Source organism: Scatophagus argus, chromosome 3, assembly GCF_020382885.2.
Source record: "Scatophagus argus isolate fScaArg1 chromosome 3, fScaArg1.pri, whole genome shotgun sequence".
Taxonomy (NCBI): domain Eukaryota; kingdom Metazoa; phylum Chordata; class Actinopteri; family Scatophagidae; genus Scatophagus; species Scatophagus argus.
Genome location: NC_058495.1, coordinates 4,019,733 through 4,036,580, shown reverse-complemented (window position 1 = coordinate 4,036,580; position 16,848 = coordinate 4,019,733). Strand labels below are relative to the sequence as shown.

General features: G+C 41.2%; 3 protein-coding genes and 1 long non-coding RNA gene across 15 annotated transcripts in view; 3 read left to right on the top strand and 1 right to left on the bottom strand.

The window, feature by feature from the left end:
* Positions 1-2,885, top strand: part of plxnb1b (plexin b1b) — a 90,226-nt gene extending 87,341 nt beyond the window's left edge. For all 4 annotated transcript variants that reach the window (XM_046381968.1, XM_046381976.1, XM_046381986.1 and 1 more), the window contains one exon: positions 470-2,885. In XM_046381968.1, coding sequence (XP_046237924.1) covers positions 470-574 — 105 coding nt within the window. In that variant the 3' untranslated portion in view covers positions 575-2,885. The remainder of the gene's footprint in view (positions 1-469) is intronic.
* LOC124055343 lies at positions 213-4,152 on the bottom strand. The gene is made up of 2 exons (XR_006842618.1): positions 3,370-4,152; positions 213-661 (listed from the first exon to the last, which is right to left on the bottom strand). It is a non-coding gene; the product is annotated as an uncharacterized LOC124055343 (long non-coding RNA).
* On the top strand, positions 2,999-9,394 carry si:dkey-19e4.5 (UBA_like_SF and PTH2 domain-containing protein). 3 transcript variants are annotated; one of them, XM_046382076.1, is made up of 7 exons: positions 2,999-3,232; positions 4,146-4,259; positions 5,555-5,626; positions 5,740-5,814; positions 6,021-6,118; positions 7,778-7,892; positions 8,004-9,394. In XM_046382076.1, the coding sequence occupies exons 2-7, from the start codon at positions 4,152-4,154 to the stop codon at positions 8,088-8,090; spliced, it is 555 nt and encodes a 184-aa protein (XP_046238032.1). In that variant the 5' UTR covers positions 2,999-3,232; positions 4,146-4,151; the 3' UTR covers positions 8,091-9,394. The 3 variants fall into 3 exon arrangements, with proteins under 3 accessions (XP_046238032.1, XP_046238025.1, XP_046238040.1); XM_046382069.1 differs by having other exon boundaries at positions 3,005-3,350; XM_046382084.1 differs by lacking the exon at positions 2,999-3,232 and adding an exon at positions 3,343-3,451.
* Positions 9,395-11,276: 1,882 nt separating this feature from the next.
* setd5 (SET domain containing 5) overlaps positions 11,277-16,848 on the top strand; it is a 29,995-nt gene continuing 24,423 nt past the window's right edge. For 3 of the 7 annotated variants that reach the window (XM_046382027.1, XM_046382010.1, XM_046382000.1), the window contains exon 1: positions 11,280-11,776. The gene's annotated coding sequence lies outside the window, so the exon portion shown is untranslated. Of the gene's footprint in view, positions 11,777-16,848 lie in introns of all 7 variants that reach the window. The other 4 variants (XM_046382053.1, XM_046382019.1, XM_046382043.1 and 1 more) reach the window with 2 other exon arrangements.

Genomic DNA, 16,848 nt, shown 5'->3' with positions numbered 1-16,848 from the left:
ATGGAAGGGGGGGGGGCATTAACAGTTTATCATGACACAATATAAAGAGGCGAGGTGTCTGTATGACCCCCCCCCACACACACACACATACACACACACTGTAGAATAACACTGACATGATCTCGCAGTTAAAGCCTGTAATAAATGGATGCATTCTCTGCCCACTGAAATAACAGCTGGTCAAACAGACAGTTTTCATTGAAACATTGATGTGACTGACATTCAGACAGTATAGTCAGTTTTATTTATGTAGCCCACAGTCACAAATCACATTCTTGTCTCAGAAACCTTTGCAACATACAGTACCCTGTATTCTTAGTCCTCCGCTTGGATAAGGCAAACCAGACAAAGAACACATTCAAAGGAGAAACTACTTGATACTTGATAAATATATTTGTGTTTGTCTCTTCCTCATCATTCCTCTCTCCATCCATCCATTTCTGTGCCATCTTCTTCTTCTCCTCATTAGATCATCACAGCGCTGGAGGAGGACACCACAGCCCAGAAAATGCAGCTCGGCTACAGACTGCAGCAGATCGCGGCTGCCGTGGAGAATAAGGTCACTGACTTGTGACAGAGGAAACATCCGACAGAGCCACGGGAAACCGAGCGTGTTGGGCATCGGGAGGCGATTTGAGAGACTTGCACCCTGCAGTTCAAACTGAAAAGCAAGAGAGCAGCAGAAAGACAATTGGGGAGATCATACAGCCTTTGTTTTTGGAGAAAATCAAAGAGCCATATGTTTTTTGAAGAAACTTTTTTCCACACTTAAGAATCAGATCAGCAGATTCCTGTTGGCATGGTGATTTTAGTCCAGGACTCTGAGGCCTTGAGCTCTCAGTAGAAGCAGGACAGCACATGGACACCACACAAACGTGGACAGAGAGGACAGAGGATATGCTGCACCAGTCGGGCCTGCTGTCCCTACGTTGACTTTATGAAGGGAGGACAAACAGAAAGAAAGCAGCTGGACCGCAGTCAGCTGATCTGATAGAACTGATAAAAGGGGGATTTTATGTCGCTGTTTCCCCTCCGTAGTGAATTTTATGCGGTACTTCTTGTGTGCTTGTTGCTGCTGTATGGTCAAAAGTTATTTCTTTGTGTGTCTACAGTGATTTGTGTGAGTGTGTGTGTGTGTAGTTATCTGTTTTGCATTGCTTTTCAGTCTACACCTGTTTTCACATTTCTGGTTTCTAGTACAAAGTATTGAAGTAACTGGTTGCTATTTTGTTTTGTTTTTTAGATGTTATAGTTGGCAGTATTCAGAAAACAGTGAACTCAGCTTGATTTTTTTTTTCCTCCCTGAAATGGACACACATTTAAGAATGGAACCCACCTTTACTTAAAGCAAATTGCTGAGAGTTTAACAAGTCGCTGCCTCTCTCTACCTCAGCCTGCTGTGCTGCATCAAATACTTTTGACTTTCTGTGATCTTACTGACCCTTGTGTACATTTCAACCAGCTGCAACTACCAGTGCAGTAGCACAGATCTGCCCTCATGCACAGGTACAGAAACACCTGCTGGACATTCTCATTTGCAGCACACACACACACACACACACACACACATTTCAGACTTTTCCAGCTCATTACTTTGTTTGATGTGTTTGAGATTGGAAATGAAACCCTGCTCCCTGGAGCATTTTAAGGTACTTAAACCCTGACAGTTACAGTTTACCCTGTTTTTGTTTCTCGCTTTTATACGTATTCATGTGAATGTGTCTGTAGTGTACAAGTCACTGGAAACACGTTAAGGAAAAACAAAAAAAAATCCTTCCATAAAGAAATTCATATTAATGAAGTTAGTGCACACCACAGTGTTTTATCGTGTAAGTTGGTCACATTTCTGTTTTGTACATTTTTAACATTCCCTTTAGGTTCTGAACAATGGTTTAAATTATGGTTCACCTTGTTCCAGTCCAAGCCAAGGTAATGGTACACTTGGAAATGTTTTGTCGCGGTCAGTATACAGTTGTTGAATTGAGCACAAGGTGGCACTGCTTCATGTGCTGAAGGTCTGTATGGCCTTTTTGTTTTGTCAAGTCGATGCAGGTTATGTATTGATCATACTGCAACTGGTTCAGTAGGTATAGTTGATCATGTCACATCGCTCTGCTTTCAGTTGGAGCGCAGAGAGACTTTGTATACATGAGCTAACCTTTGCTGATGTTTTTTGTGTTTGTTTTTTATTATTATTTAAATGAGACTGAAATGGCTTCCGTGGGTTAGTGAGGCTGGGTATGGTGGGACATTTGCTGATGCCAGTCTGGTGTCATACTCCGTTTAAATAGTGTTTCTGATAACACTGCCCTTTGTGGTGAGGTTTAGGGCTTAATTTAGGTTCATTTTTAGATTACGGTTAGACATTGCAGGGATAACTGGGTTCAGGTGAACGCATGAGGAACCCAAATGACAGGGACAAACAGGCTTTGACACAACACTGGTAACAATAATTTCAGCACCAAAACAATTAAATTGTTCAGTACCTTATTTCAGAGAATATATACACATTTTTTTTTCAAATTAGTGCTATAAACAGTTTAGTCTGCACTTAACAAATAATGATGTTTGATACCCAGCCCCAGTCACCAGCGACCAAAAAAGCAACTATTGAACGGATGTTTCCATACACTGTCAGTTCAGATGGGGACGGTTATGATAAAGACAGGCCATCTGAGGAAAAAATGTAACTCTTTTATTAGGCTGTATAAATTTGGAGATGTAGAGCAGGCTCTGCAAGGAGCAGTTTTAAGGATGTTTCTTATTTTGTGTGATAATATCATTGTACATACCGATTTAAAATGTAACTGTAGTGATTTAACCTGTTTAAAAGAGAAGCTGTAACTTCTCACAGATGCTGATGTAATAAAGTATTCTTAAAATGATGGGCTGTGGGTTTTTGTTTTGTTTTGTTTGTTTGGTTTTTTTCTTTCAAAAACATAAATCAAGCTGCAGCAGGATCATCAGGAAGCATACATTCTCGCCTGTTGACACGTTAAAAATATTTTAAAAAAGATCGCCATAGTGACTTTAAATCTACAAATGAGACAATTATGTGATGACGAGGATATAAAGTTAAATATAAAGTTCAGTTTTGCGTAAGCTTCGCGCATATTGTCACCACATAAAATAATACCACCAGATAATCTGTAACACCGCTCATTCGACAACAAGCAGCATCCTGTCTGACAAACTCAAGGGTCCAAGATGGAGTAACGTTGAACACAGTACGGTCGGTATTCCTAAATTGTAACACGAACTGTCCCGTCGCAGGTGAAAATTAAGGTTTCTAAAAACTGCGGGGAAGTCGACGTCGTTGTATCCGCTAACGAGATAGCTGCACAAAACAGGTAACTACAGGCAACTTACCGGACTGACTCTAGCCCTGTTAGCAGTAGCAGCCAACGCTAACGTTAGCTACCGTTGTAGCGACAGCCATTCAGCGCGAAAGGTATCTTTAATGAGCTGTCAAGACGGTATTTACGTTAACGATAAACATCTAAATGCAATTTGCGATAGGAGTTGGAATACCTTAGTATTCCGAACTAAAGCTAACTTTGTTAAAAGTTAGCTATTTTGAATAGTGGTGCGATACCGTTGCTTGGTAAGCTAACAACGGCCACCTGCGTAGATCGGTTAGCTAGATGAACGCAGTGTTTGGACAGCTGTCCAACTTTGGCCTTGTTTTGTTACAATGTGTGACAGTCTGTTGGGGTAGCATTATGTTTTAGCTCTCTACATTGTCCCGTCTTGCTGGTGAAGAGGGCGTCAAATCACACTTCATTTAATTTGTAATAACTTGAGGCCTTGCTCAGAAAATACATCCCCCTACAATGTTTGACGATATGATACAGTTCAGTTAACGCTAGGTAAAAGCCAATTGTGACACTTTACCAGTAGTAGTAAAACTCCATCTTTATGCAGTGTAATTCAAGGCCTCGGCTTTCAGTGTATTCCTTTAAGCTTGTCATGTTTGTGCTGAGGACGTTTGCATTTGTTTTCAAAGGGCCTGATGCAATGCATATGAATATGTTTACAACATTGTGCTCAGATATTTTTCTTTGAGGGTAGAATTGCATTTTCCATTTTTGTACTAATGTGTAAATTTTGCTGACAAACGCGTGTTGCTGTTTTCCTTGTTGCAGTTGAGAATGGAGCCATCAGAGCAGTCCGGCCCAGACTCTGTCCCTCAGGATGTCAACCCTGTGTTTCTGCAGCAGCTCAGAGAGCTGGACATCCCAGAGGAGGCAGCCAAACAGGTGGGACTGCACACTTGGCGTGGACGGAAGCTTGTTTCAGCATGCAGAGCACATTTACAGCGTGGTCCAATGATAATTATGACAGACATTTATCGTCCCAGATTCACTGCTTTGTTTACCCGTTATAACTCATTTTTGGGTAGTAATCTGTTTACGTTGTAGTTGTTAGTCTCTTGTTTTAATACACACAGTCAACTGGTAGGCCTGCTTTCTTTACACTTTATTATACTTTATGTAGCATATGTTAGGATATGTTTCATCTATTTCCTACTAACAGTTAGGCCTTGTTTGTTTACTAACCTACACTGCTGTAATGTGCTACTGGATGCTTGAATTTCCTTCGGGATCAATAAAGTATCTAGCTAGCTAGCTAGCTAACACAGCTCCCTCTCACTATTCATGCTGGCTGTCTCTTTTACTGGAGGGTGACTTTGAATAGTGTTTTTACAAAGGTTTACTAATAAAATCATCTTTCACCTCCAAGTTCACATCTTCATCTTCATCCTGTCATCCAAGACAGGGAGAAAAAAACAACAGTTATCTACAACAACAACAACTTATCCGACTAGCTAATAAATTACATGAAGATGTAGTTTTGTCATTCATGGAGAGTTAAGCTCTCCGCAAACAACAAAACCCAGTGCTGACAGCAGACATGCTGAACTAAACTGCTGCTGTTGCAGAGGACTTGGCTCTCATCAAACATGGTACACTCTCCAGTTTTTAGATCTGTTTTGTGTTTGACCAGGTGTTTGCTCAGGTCACACATGTTGCCCTGGTCACCTTTGTATTCCACATTACAGATATTACAGTGAGAGCAAGTGTTGTCTGTGTTGAGTTTTGAAAAGTGTAGCCACACTTGCAGGGGTGACACAGTCTCATTTGTTTTGTTTCTCTCCATACTCAAGTTACATTTTCTTCCAGATGCAATCTGCCTGAATTTGGCATTGATTAATTTAGTGTGAATCAGTACTCAGCAGTACCAATGTCATCCAGTCAGTACCCTTAAAACTACCAAGTTTGATACTCAAACATTCTTCTGAACTGTTGTTATGTGTTTCCTTAATATTTAGGTTAAGAACTTTGATTTATTGTGGTTACATTCTCAAAACCAAATACGAAATCCCAAATAATAATTTGTTGAACTTTGCGATCCAACTGTAAAAAATGAGGTTTAGTTGAATATATGTACTGTATTTCTTAGTTTATCATTTGTTCATCAAAATTGTGACCTTGCCATTCTATAATTCACTGTTTTGTCCTCTGACAGTTTTTGTTCTTTCTAATCACTTCAGGCACTTCTGCACACTCGGAACGTGTCTGCCGAGGAGGCGGCCATGTACTACTTCAACAAGCTGGAGAATGAGGTGCCCATAAGCTAGCCTTAGTCCCCACAGGTACACCTTGGTACATTAGACCTCGTGGAGTTTGTCCAAAGCCAAATCTCAGTGTGTCTCCTTGTCTGCTCTTGTCTGCTCAGGAGGAGGGTGACGATGACCTCATGTTCAAGATGGTGTTTGTGGTGAACATGGACCTCGCCATGGGTGTTGGAAAGGTTAGCCAGAGGTGTCAATATGGAATATGTGCTTTGTTCAAATACACAGATCATCTAGGAATGCACATTGTGTTTTCAGATGATAATGATGACAATGCACAATTACCTAATGGTAGACTTAATATTCCAGAGGTCTAATAAGATTTGTTGTGTTAAAACTCACAGGCTCACAATTTAAACGGCCACTTTGATGTGTGTTTGTGCAGGTGGCAGCCCAGGTTGGCCATGCTGCTGTGGGTTTGTACCAGACTCTACAAGAGAAGAACAGCTGGAGGGAGATGGCCTGGAAGTGGGACCACAGCGGGTAAGGCCTGTGCAGTATGTCAGTAGAGAAGAATTACACAAATTATGTTGCCATGGCCTTCAATGATTTTACTGGTTTACACTGAATTTACACTAAATTTAAGGTTATGTCTTTGTTAAAGGTGGGTGACTAATTCTGGATTAAGATTGATTGCTGAGTCACATTCCCACCACCAGCAAGAGAAAGTGACTCAGCAATCAGCAGTCTTAATCCAGAATTACTCACCCTGCCTTTGATTCTCTCTTAGCGACCATACATTTAACAAGAGATAATTAAAGCAAAGTGTTGGGAGTTGCGAGGAGATAACAATCTGAAAACAAAAGGAGCAAGTATGTTCTAACTGTGCTGTTTGCAGAAAAGTGCTCACTCACTTTACAGTATTTTCATTTTTGTTCAGGAAGCTTGCTGAAACACATGTCGGCCTTGAAATTTTATTCAAAAATTAATGGGTAGATCAACTGTATCGGGATATTGGGGCTACCTTTGTTTTCTAATCACTGCTCCACCGAGTTATGGCATCTTTGTGGGCTCTCCACATTTGGTTCTCTCATTGTTTGCTTTGTAGAATTGCTTGGAAGTCCAGTTTGTCACTGCTGACATTGTTGTCTTAAAAAAGTTGGTACGCTGTGCAAAATGTAAATCAAACTCTATAATAATTTACTTCTCCTTTTTGACTTATGCTCAGCTGAATACAGAACAAGGCTATATGCTTTTCATCAGCCTCACTGTTTTTTGTAAATATATTCTTATTTTGAATTTGATGGCAGCAACACTTTTCAAACACAGTGAGACAGTAGCAAGAAAAGACTGAAGCTGTGTACTTTAACATTCCACAAGTAAACAAGTTCATTGGAAACAGGTGATAGTACCATGTTTGGTATGAAAGGAACATCCTCGAAAGACTCGGTCATTCACAAACAAGGATGAAGTAAAGTTCCACACTTCCACACAAAAAAACAGTGTGGGTATAAATAGTCCAATTGTGTAACTAAAACAGTTCTCAAAAAACAATGCAGTAAATTTATGGATTTCACCATCTGCAATCCTTAATATCATCAAAAGATTCAGAGAATATGGAGAAGTCTCGCCATGTATGGTTCAAGGCCAGAAACCAGTCTTGAATGCCTGTGACCTTTGGTCCCTAACCCAACATGACTGAGTAAAGGACATTAACACGTGGACTCAGGAACACTTTGGAAAACCATTGTCTGTTTTGGTTGTTGCATCTACAAAGAAAGCTGAGACTGTCCAGCAAAGTGAAAGTTATATATCAACAATATCTAGAAACACAGTCAGATTCTTTGGGCCCAAGCTCATCTGAGATGGACTGTCACAAAGTGGAAAAGTGTGCTGTGGTCTGAGTCCACATTTCAAATTGTTACATCCAGATTGTTACCCACACAAAGTTCAAAACCCCCCTTTTTTCAGAAGGTGTTGCAGGCATCAAATTCAGAATTCAGATTGAACATTAAATATCTTATCTTTACATTGTACTCAATTTAGTATAAAAGGATTTTCAAGTCATTGCATTCGCTTTAGTTCATCCTGTAGAGGGTTGTACATCTTTTTTTAATATTAATAACATTGTTGAATAATTGAATAAGTTAATTCTAATTAACCTTAGTGATGAAAAAGTTAATGTGTATGGTGTTGATGCAGATCAAAGAAGGTGGTGGTCCAGGGCACCAATGTGGCTCATCTACTGGAGCTGCAGGCCCTGGCCATGAGCCTCAGCCTGCCCACTTACCTGGTTCAGGATGCAGGGCTTACTCAGGTGAGAGAAACAGGCTCTTTTCAAAGTATACATTTGATGTAGTTTCACAGTGAAGGCTGAAAATATGATAGAATCTGAGCACCAAAAACAAACTATCTCGTCTTTTGGCAGGTGGAGGCTGGGTCCCGCACTGTCCTGGCCATCATGGGTGAGGAGGAGATGGTGAACAATGTCACTGGGAGTCTCAAGCTGCTTTGAGTGGTTTCAAACCTGCAGTGGGGGGGAGGCATGTCTCTACAGTGTCACAGTGCATCCAGCAGAGGGCAGCATTTCCCAGCAGCAGGGACAGTTTTGGCATGCAAGAGTGTAACAACCTTTAAAAAAAAAAAGACATAACAGCGGCAGTGTCCCTACACCAGAAAACAAACACTCTCAGCCATTTGTTTCCCTTTCATTCTTTGTTGCTGCTTAGTCGGCCATTGAGAGCAGGAGGAGAGAGAGACTGGTTCTTCACAGGGGAAAAAGTGAAGGCAGTCTGCTTTTTTTTTTTTTTTTCTCTGGCGACCTTCCTCTTTTTTAACAGGTCACCTACTTAGGAGTCTTAATAGAATCTTAATCAGTTTTTAAATATGTCTAGTCTGTTGTCCCGTTTCAGATGTGGCTTGGTCAAACAAAGTGTTTCAGTTGTTTACCTATATTGTAATTATTGTTATTCAAGGGGCTGTGTACTGTAGCCTAATACATGATGTAATTACAATTACACCAATAGAAGATGTAGTATTTCCCTATTGGATCAACTGCTCCTGAGCAAAGGCTGACTTATTAACTGACAATATTTATAACATTTAGATAATTTTGTGTCTGTATGCAACTATCCTCCCAAAGATCCCCATCTTATAGATTCAATAACAGTACATATTATTGATAAATGGTTATATTTTGTATACATGTGCCTGTCGGGACTATATTACATATAATCTGTGGTGTGCCATCCTACACAGTTTGCACAGATACTGGACTTTGATGGGGTTTTTTGTTTAGCAAAAGGAAAAAAATATTGAGTTGTGTTTTTAAGATTTATTGGTAGAATTTGATGTTAGGGGAGAGGTTCTGTGGAGCCAAAATTTCATATAATAAATGTTTGTGTTAGTAAGGCCTCACTTTATGCACTCTTGACTGCCTGTTGAGGATGGTTTACAGTAATGAAGTCGATCGTCTTAATGGTTGAGACAACACAGATTATCGTGTGTACGACAGGCGACTTGGTGAACAGTCTGGCGCACTAATAATATTAATACACAAGTGTCTGTTCTCGCTAACAGATGTTTGTGGCTATGAGCTGCCACTCCCAGAATGCTTAGCTTAATGTGAAAGATTTTATTTGTATCACAGATCTTAAAAAATGGCAGTCATGCATGGTATATGAAATGTGTATTTGAACAGATCATTGAAATCCCCAAGTTTTGTCATGTCCACATGTCCTCATTTTGATACCTCCTGTGTTATAGTCATTTGTGTAAGTACTTCAGACTACGGAGACAATTAAAATGGCTCCAAATGAAGTAACAAGCAGCCCGAATCGTGTTTTTTTTTCTTAACATATATATATTTATTACATGCTCGAACATATAGATTATGCATATGGAAAGGGATTTGCTGGGATTGTGGCAGTGAAAGCAGTGTGGGGGAGGGTTGAACAGCCGTGTTGCAGTGGATTTGAACTGGCCATATGACATTGCTTTTTCACCGCAGTAACAATGGCAGTATTGTTAAATATGGCCACTGTTCTCCCTTGGCAGTCTAACTTGTGAATTGTCCTTCGGTTAACCTCGTGAAAATGATACTGCTATGTCGTGGTTTTATAGGGACAAAACAGAGAAGATATTCGATTTAAAAAAATGAGAAAGCGGATAATTGATGTAATTTCAACAAATATGATAAACCAGAAAAGAATCATCAGTTGTTGCGGGGCATAGGTTTTGCCTTTTATTTCACTGACTACCTAAACAATATATTTTCGTTCGGTCGTCATATTGTGTTACCTAAGATGTATCCAAGGCGAAATGTTGTCAGCGCGAACCGATTCGGTATTACCCAATTTGTTTAACAGTGGCTAGCACACCGACATAACATACTGTCGTCCTCTTTCTCGGTCCACACGTTAAGAGTTTACGTGAAGGGAAAGTCTGCAGTTGTCGAGAGTAAATGACAATAGGGAGCAACCGTGTAGGACTTGTAGATAATGCTTTGTTTAACGTAAACCTTCATGATGACCTAAGCAATTGTCATATTTTGACAACAATGTTTACTAAATCGTTATGAAACTTGATCGTTACCGACCCCACACACGCAATTTTATTATCTTTCCCAACGTCGTCGCTTGTCAGACCTCTGCAACAAATGACGTTGGCATTTATCACCACAGCCAATCAAAGTCGCCCCCCAAGTCTCATGACATGACATGAAACCAATCGCCTTACTGAGACTTTTTGTTTATAAATATCGCAGTCCAAACGCCAAAAGTATCCATTATTTATCTGTATGTTGAAAATTTTGTTTCCGCTTGACGATTTGTTAGTAAATCCAGTGTGTGTGGTGGGTTAGGACAATAACATTATTCAGCAAGAAACAAGGGCTGCGTCTCAACTGTCTTTCTGTAAATGCGAACTAACGTCGTAGGAAAAGTTATGGTCGTTTTTCGCCCGTTCCTCTGGTACAACTCCCATGATGGTTTCAATGAGCCGCTGCTGAATGAGGTATTTTCGTTGTATCGCTCACTTTTTCTTTGGCTGCCGGCTGTGTGAAGAGACTGGTTTCGGCAGCGAGAACAAAAGTAGGAGGGACCAGTAGTAATAAGTAGATGCAACCCAGGAGCACTGGTCAATTTCCCTGTCCAACCCCTTACCAGATGCTACAAGAGCGACACCTCATATTCCATTCATCTGACATACCGGTAGGTGGGGCTGACCCAGTGGGCTAACCCTGCCTCTGGTGTCCCTGGAACTGGGCCCCAGAGACCCCGTGTAGCTAACGCTTGCTACTATGTATTGGTATGAAAGCTCCTTCCACGTTAGATTGGTGAATATAACCCTCAAATAAAAAACATTAATCCCACTAACGAACTGAAATTAATTCCATGGCATTTGAATTTAATAACGAGCATTTCCCGAAACTCAGAAAGTACAGATCCTCTGTTGGGTGTCAAATTGTCTCCCGAATCCAGCCACTCTTTCGCTCTCCTCCTTGCACGCCACCAGTACACACATATCATAATGGTACTGAATTTTCGCACCCCTCCTCGAAACAGTTCCCGCCCCGTTTTACGTAGTTGACGGAAAAAAAATAATCGACGTTGTAATTTACCAAAGACTTACATGTATATCCCGTGTGTAACATGACTGACACGTTGCTGTCGAATCATTTGTGAGAGGCGGGATATCACAACAAGGGCCGCCCAAGGAGAGTGCCCCTGCACGGTCGCCAGGGAAACCCCGTGGCGTGGTTGTGTGTCAGTTTCGCTGGGACCCGCGGTCGATGCCGGCGAGGAGGGGGATGGGCGCCTCGGTGAATGTAAGGACCCGAGACAGAATCAGAGCCCTGTTTCACATACAGCAGCATATACCCCATTATAAATACCGACTGTAAATATACAATACACTAAAATAAATGGATTTATCCAGCGGGGATTTATAATAGACACTCAATGGATGCAGTGCACCTGAACAGGACAGGGATTTTAACTTTCCGCCTATGCGTGGGAGACACTGAGAAGTTTGTTTCCTACCCCTGGAGAGGGAGCTACTTTTAAGGGCAAAGGATACAGGAGAATCCGAGGCCGACCTACAGGCCTGCTGGTCTTGTTGGATTTGATGTTGGGATATTCTGAGGACTTCCTACTGTACTTAAATTTGCCTCGCTTGTACAACTTTGGAATGCCTCTTTAGGTGAGTACTTTATATCTGTGGTAACATTACCCTCTATAAATGCAAACAGTAACATAAATACAACAGTCACGTACTGACCATGTTTTCAACCAAACATAGCTATGAAGCTAACCAACTTAGCTAGCTAACTACTTAGCGTCCACCTAAGTTTATTAGAACAAGTTGGATGCCCCCACTACCTTTCCACATTGAAGCGGTTTGCTTGGGTGATTAAAAAGCCTCCTATATTGATGGTCTGCCTTGTAGGGCAGCTCTTAGCTGTCCGGACTGATCTTCTCTGCCTTTTTGATCAGCTCCTCGTGTTGTTTTTGATAGCTGCATTGTTGGTCTGATAATCCACCACATTATTAGTTATATTATTGCCTATGTTAAAACGTTATATCAAGCAACCGAGTCTGTAAAGCTCTCAGTAATATTCTACAAGTTTTCAGAAGTTTGACCCATGTAAGGTCTAGTCCATGAAGCCACCCCCCTCAGTTAAGGTTTTTTCTCGGTTTTAAGACCAGGGATGTACAACACATTTATCTATCGTTTCAATGTTCACTGTGCCATTGTCAATTAGAGGAATTAACGTTTTGCGTCAAGACGACCCAGCTTCAAACGCTTGTCTTTTTGAAGCATTAATAAATAAATCTTGTTTTGTTGAGCAAGTTCAGATAATGTGTTCATGCAGAGGCTTAACATAGCCTAACGTTACACAGTTAAAACCATCCGCAGCACATTAGCAGTACTTTCGTAGAGTTTGTTGCATAGTTGTTATTAGGTTAATTTGAGAGTAGATACGACCTGCACCTCATCTCTTGTGCTAGGAAGTTCACAAATCAGAATGCGTAAGGTAATATGCAAACTTGGTATATTACAACCAACAACAACATTTTTGCATTGTTCTTTGACAGCATCGTGTTAATTATTGTTCCTGGACCGCGAAACTGTCGAATTTTTGTAAAGTTGTTCATGGCACAACCTGCAATTTGATCATTACTGGTGATTCATGTTAGCTAAGCAACCAACTGCTGTGTTGGTTAACGTTAGCAGACAAGCCATAGGCAACAATTGCTATACTAGCCCTTTAGCTAACTTTTTAGATGTTGATCCTGTCCTTATATTGAACCAGTTCTTTATAGCACACACTGTGAACCTTTCCTGTATATACACAAGTGCAAATATGTATATTGAACGCATTGTTTGCTGTAGATTTCTGGACTCATATGTTTAGTTTTCTGAAAAATATGGTGTCTGCATCATGGTGGAGATTGGCTACATCATGTGCATTTGTCTTTGGCAACATTCCTAACTTCGCTCAGGCGTGTGAATCAAGCTGAAAGCTCGGTTGTGTTTTCTCTATTTGTGCTTGTTATTTTTTTTCCCTGCGTGTGAGATCCAGCAATCGGAAAAGCAGATCTGTTGGGTAGTGACTTGCTGTTCTTCACCTCCCCCACCTACCAACCCCCAGCCTCGGTGGCGGTTAAGAAAAATGGGTGGTATTTTAGAGGGGAGCTCTTGTTTCCTTTTTTAGCCTCCATTTTTTATTTCAACGTGTGAGTAAGTGCGAGTATCATTGTTGATCCGGGATGTGGCAATCACAAGTTTCGAAGTTCGGGACCTCGTAGCTGCTGTGTTTTTAAACACCATTGCATTAAAAATCTTGATTGTGAGAAAATGCTACATTTTTATCTACGTCCCTACTGTGCTTATTACATGAATCAAAAACTGGTCTCAAGATTAAGCTGTGCCTTGTCATTTTCACAGTGTAGTTGATCATCATTTTTAGATAAAATAAATTACACTGAGAACTGAGCTAGCGCCAGTTAGAGTTGACAACTGATAACAGGAAATGGCTGAGTGATTAACTAGAGCTTTTCGTGTAGTGTTGTTTTTTTTTTTTTTTTTTCCTCTGAGGTTTTTAATTTATTAGGACCCCGCGTTTCCGAGCACAAATGGCTGCCCTAACCGTCGCCTGAGTAGCTGTGCTCCACTCAGTTGCACCACGTAGGCTGGCATTGTGCTGCGTCTGGAGTGTGGAGCGGGGGGACATAGCCAGCACAGAGGATGAAGACGTTATTTTGCTCTATCAAATATAGTCAGGTCAATTAATGGGCCTCCCTGCAGTCATTTTTGTTGTTTACGTGTCTTAAATTCTGGTGGTTATACTTGATCCATTTAACTCTTTCTACTGAGATTTTAGATAAATAAATCAAGATTAGATAAATATCACCCAAGGACATAATCTGATGCTGAAGTGAATCAGTCAAAGTCCGATTTGGTGGTTTAAAATACACTTAATAAAGTATATAGTATAAGTATATAGCCATTGTCGACCTTACTTCAGTGGTTCAGCCAGTGCCAAGCATTTGGATTGATCTTGATGCCTGTTGGAAGCCAGAATGCAGCAGAGCCTTGTTTTCATTGGTTGAAACTGACATTCTCTGAATATATTTGACATCTTTTAATAGACTGTGTAGGCTGCAGCTTACAAACCTGGCTACTCAGAATCATTGGAAATATGAGCCCCTCCAGCACTCCTCCTGACCCTGGCGTGCTTTCTTAACTCAACCTGCCACCCTGGGAAAGCATGCCATGTACTGCTTGGCTCTTTGTTGCGTTTCTGTCATGAACAGTTCCACCATTCTGGTTTTCCAGGCCTTCCAGAATTTTTTTTTATATATCTATTACCCTTGACAACCAGTTAACATCCAATACATCTGACTTTCATCTTCAGTGGGAAAGAGTACAGTCAACATTTGTCCTCAGGTCAAATGACTGCAGCAGTCACAGGCATTTATTGTCTTCAGTTTCGATTGGCATCAGTGGGAACATGACACCTGGTTAGCCATGTTAATCTTCACCTCTGTTCCGATGCAGTGCCCAGATGTATGTTGAAGTTGATGTTGCTTTCACATAAATGCTTCCATTCAAGGCTCGAACATTGTTAATTTGGTGTTGACTTTGAAAGAGACAACAAAGTAAAATATCTAAAATGTCACTAACCATTTGGTTACTGTGCAAGTAACCAGTAATGAGTGCAGGATAACACAATGTTGAGAATGCAGTGGTGTATATGTTTTGGTTTTTTTAAACATCTTTTAGATGCAGTCTGCTGAGGTTTTGATCTGCTGCTTCCTACAGTTTGCTGGTTTCTTCTGTTTGTGATGTTAACTGAAAGAAAGAAGTCAGTCATCTGTTCTTAACAGGTTTAAAAAAAATCTGCATAAATGTGCTAATTTTGGTGTAAAAATTGTTTTACAGTGAGATACATATGTTTGGGGTGATGAGTTACAAAGCATTTAAGAACAGCACTGTGCCTATGTGGATCTGTCTGCAGGATGTGGAACCTTGTTTCCCAATACGGGCCTCTGAAACATTGGAGATCTAAGGAATGTGCAGACATTCAAGGTTGGCCTGGCCCAGTTTTCTGTTTGCTAAGGAAATAAAGTCTGTCTGTTTCATTCACATTCACAGAGTGGGTACAAACTGAAAAATGTAACTGGTGGGTGACTTGCTCTTGAAAACATGATCAGAATAGGTGAGCTCCTCATTCTAATATTTCTGGATCATACACCATACAGATTGTAAACCATGGTTTGTATTTGTGCTTATACAAGAGAGAGTGAAGCAGGATATTGGCCCATTTCCAAAAGAAGACAGGATTTTGTCTTGGTGCAGACGCTTGGAAAACAGAGAGAGGGAGCAGGGGGTTTTGCTGTGAGGAAAAAGAATTGGTGGTGGTTTGGAGGGGGGGGTGTTCCTGTCTTTTTAGCTTCCATTTGCATGCTGATGACACTCTGTATCATTACATGGAGGGCAGGTGTAGCTATTGACATGTTAATAAGGTTTCATGTGTGTTGTGTCTATGTGACCAAGTCAACCAAGCCAGTGTTGTGGCTCTGCTCCTGTATGGCAGCATTTTCTCTCCTGTTTTTGACTGAACTGCACTCAGGAATTGACTTGGAGGCAAATCAGTTTGAGTCTGATACAAAAATGAAAATATTAAGATGCTTAGTCACATACACATTCATATCTTTTATTTTCTAAGCATATAAAAGTTTTTTTTTCTTTTTTTTAAGTTTATATCACATAGGTTGCTTTCCTGTTCTTCGTTCTGTATGAGAGAAATTGACTTGGAACACCTTCTGCCTTTTCTTTTAATCTCAGAGACAGGTATAGCATCAGTTCTTCTGCCTTCCTGTCTCTCTAGTTTTCACTCTGCAGCTACTGTGTGTTGTGTGGCTTGCCGTCTTGCACAACGGGGTTAAAAACAAGTTGCTCTGACGCCTGCCTCACTGGTGCATTCCTATTGGTGCAGGAGCTCTGGAGCTGCTCCAATGGGGCGCTGCATTTCCTCGGCGATGGGGGAGCGGTGTTGCAGAGGGCTGTGCTGGTTAATTCTGTTTCGTGCCGAGAAGCAGTGCTTCTTGGGAGAATAATGGAGGAGGAGGAGGCGGGTGGGGGTGGGGGCGACGGGGCAGGCAGGCAGGCAATCTACGTAGTCATCTCTCTCTCGCGCGCTCCCTCCCTCCCTCTCCCTCCTCCTGTTCTTGTTTTTATTGCACCCTTATGTTTTGTCCTTCATTTCCTTTTCTTTCTCTTGCTGTCACACTGCCTGTTTTGCTTTCTTGTGATACTTCGCTGAATATATAGCAGGAAAAAAGGTTAACCAATATTCAGCTTCTGCCTCTCTACCTTTTGAACTGCAGGCAGCCATTTTAGGCTTCACCACATTAACCCTCCTCTGTTTTTCCTTTCCCACCCTTTCCCCCCTGGTCCTGTCTGACTTTCTTCCGTGTAACTGAGCGGGACACTAAAGCAGAGCAAATAATGATCATAGTACCCAAATGCTTTGTGTGTGACGTGAAACCAAGATTGCCAAATCTACATGCACATTTCCAAGTGTGTTTGCTCAGAGGGTGTTGTCAAGTGGGGAGAGGGAGCAAACAAGGAGCAGGGCAGAAGAAAAACAACCCAGGGAGCTTTTGCAGCAAAGTCAAGCCACTCGACACCAGCCTGCTTACAGCTGCCATGTTTTGTAATGCACACAGCAGTGCTAAAAACAAAAGGGGATATGAATGGCTGCT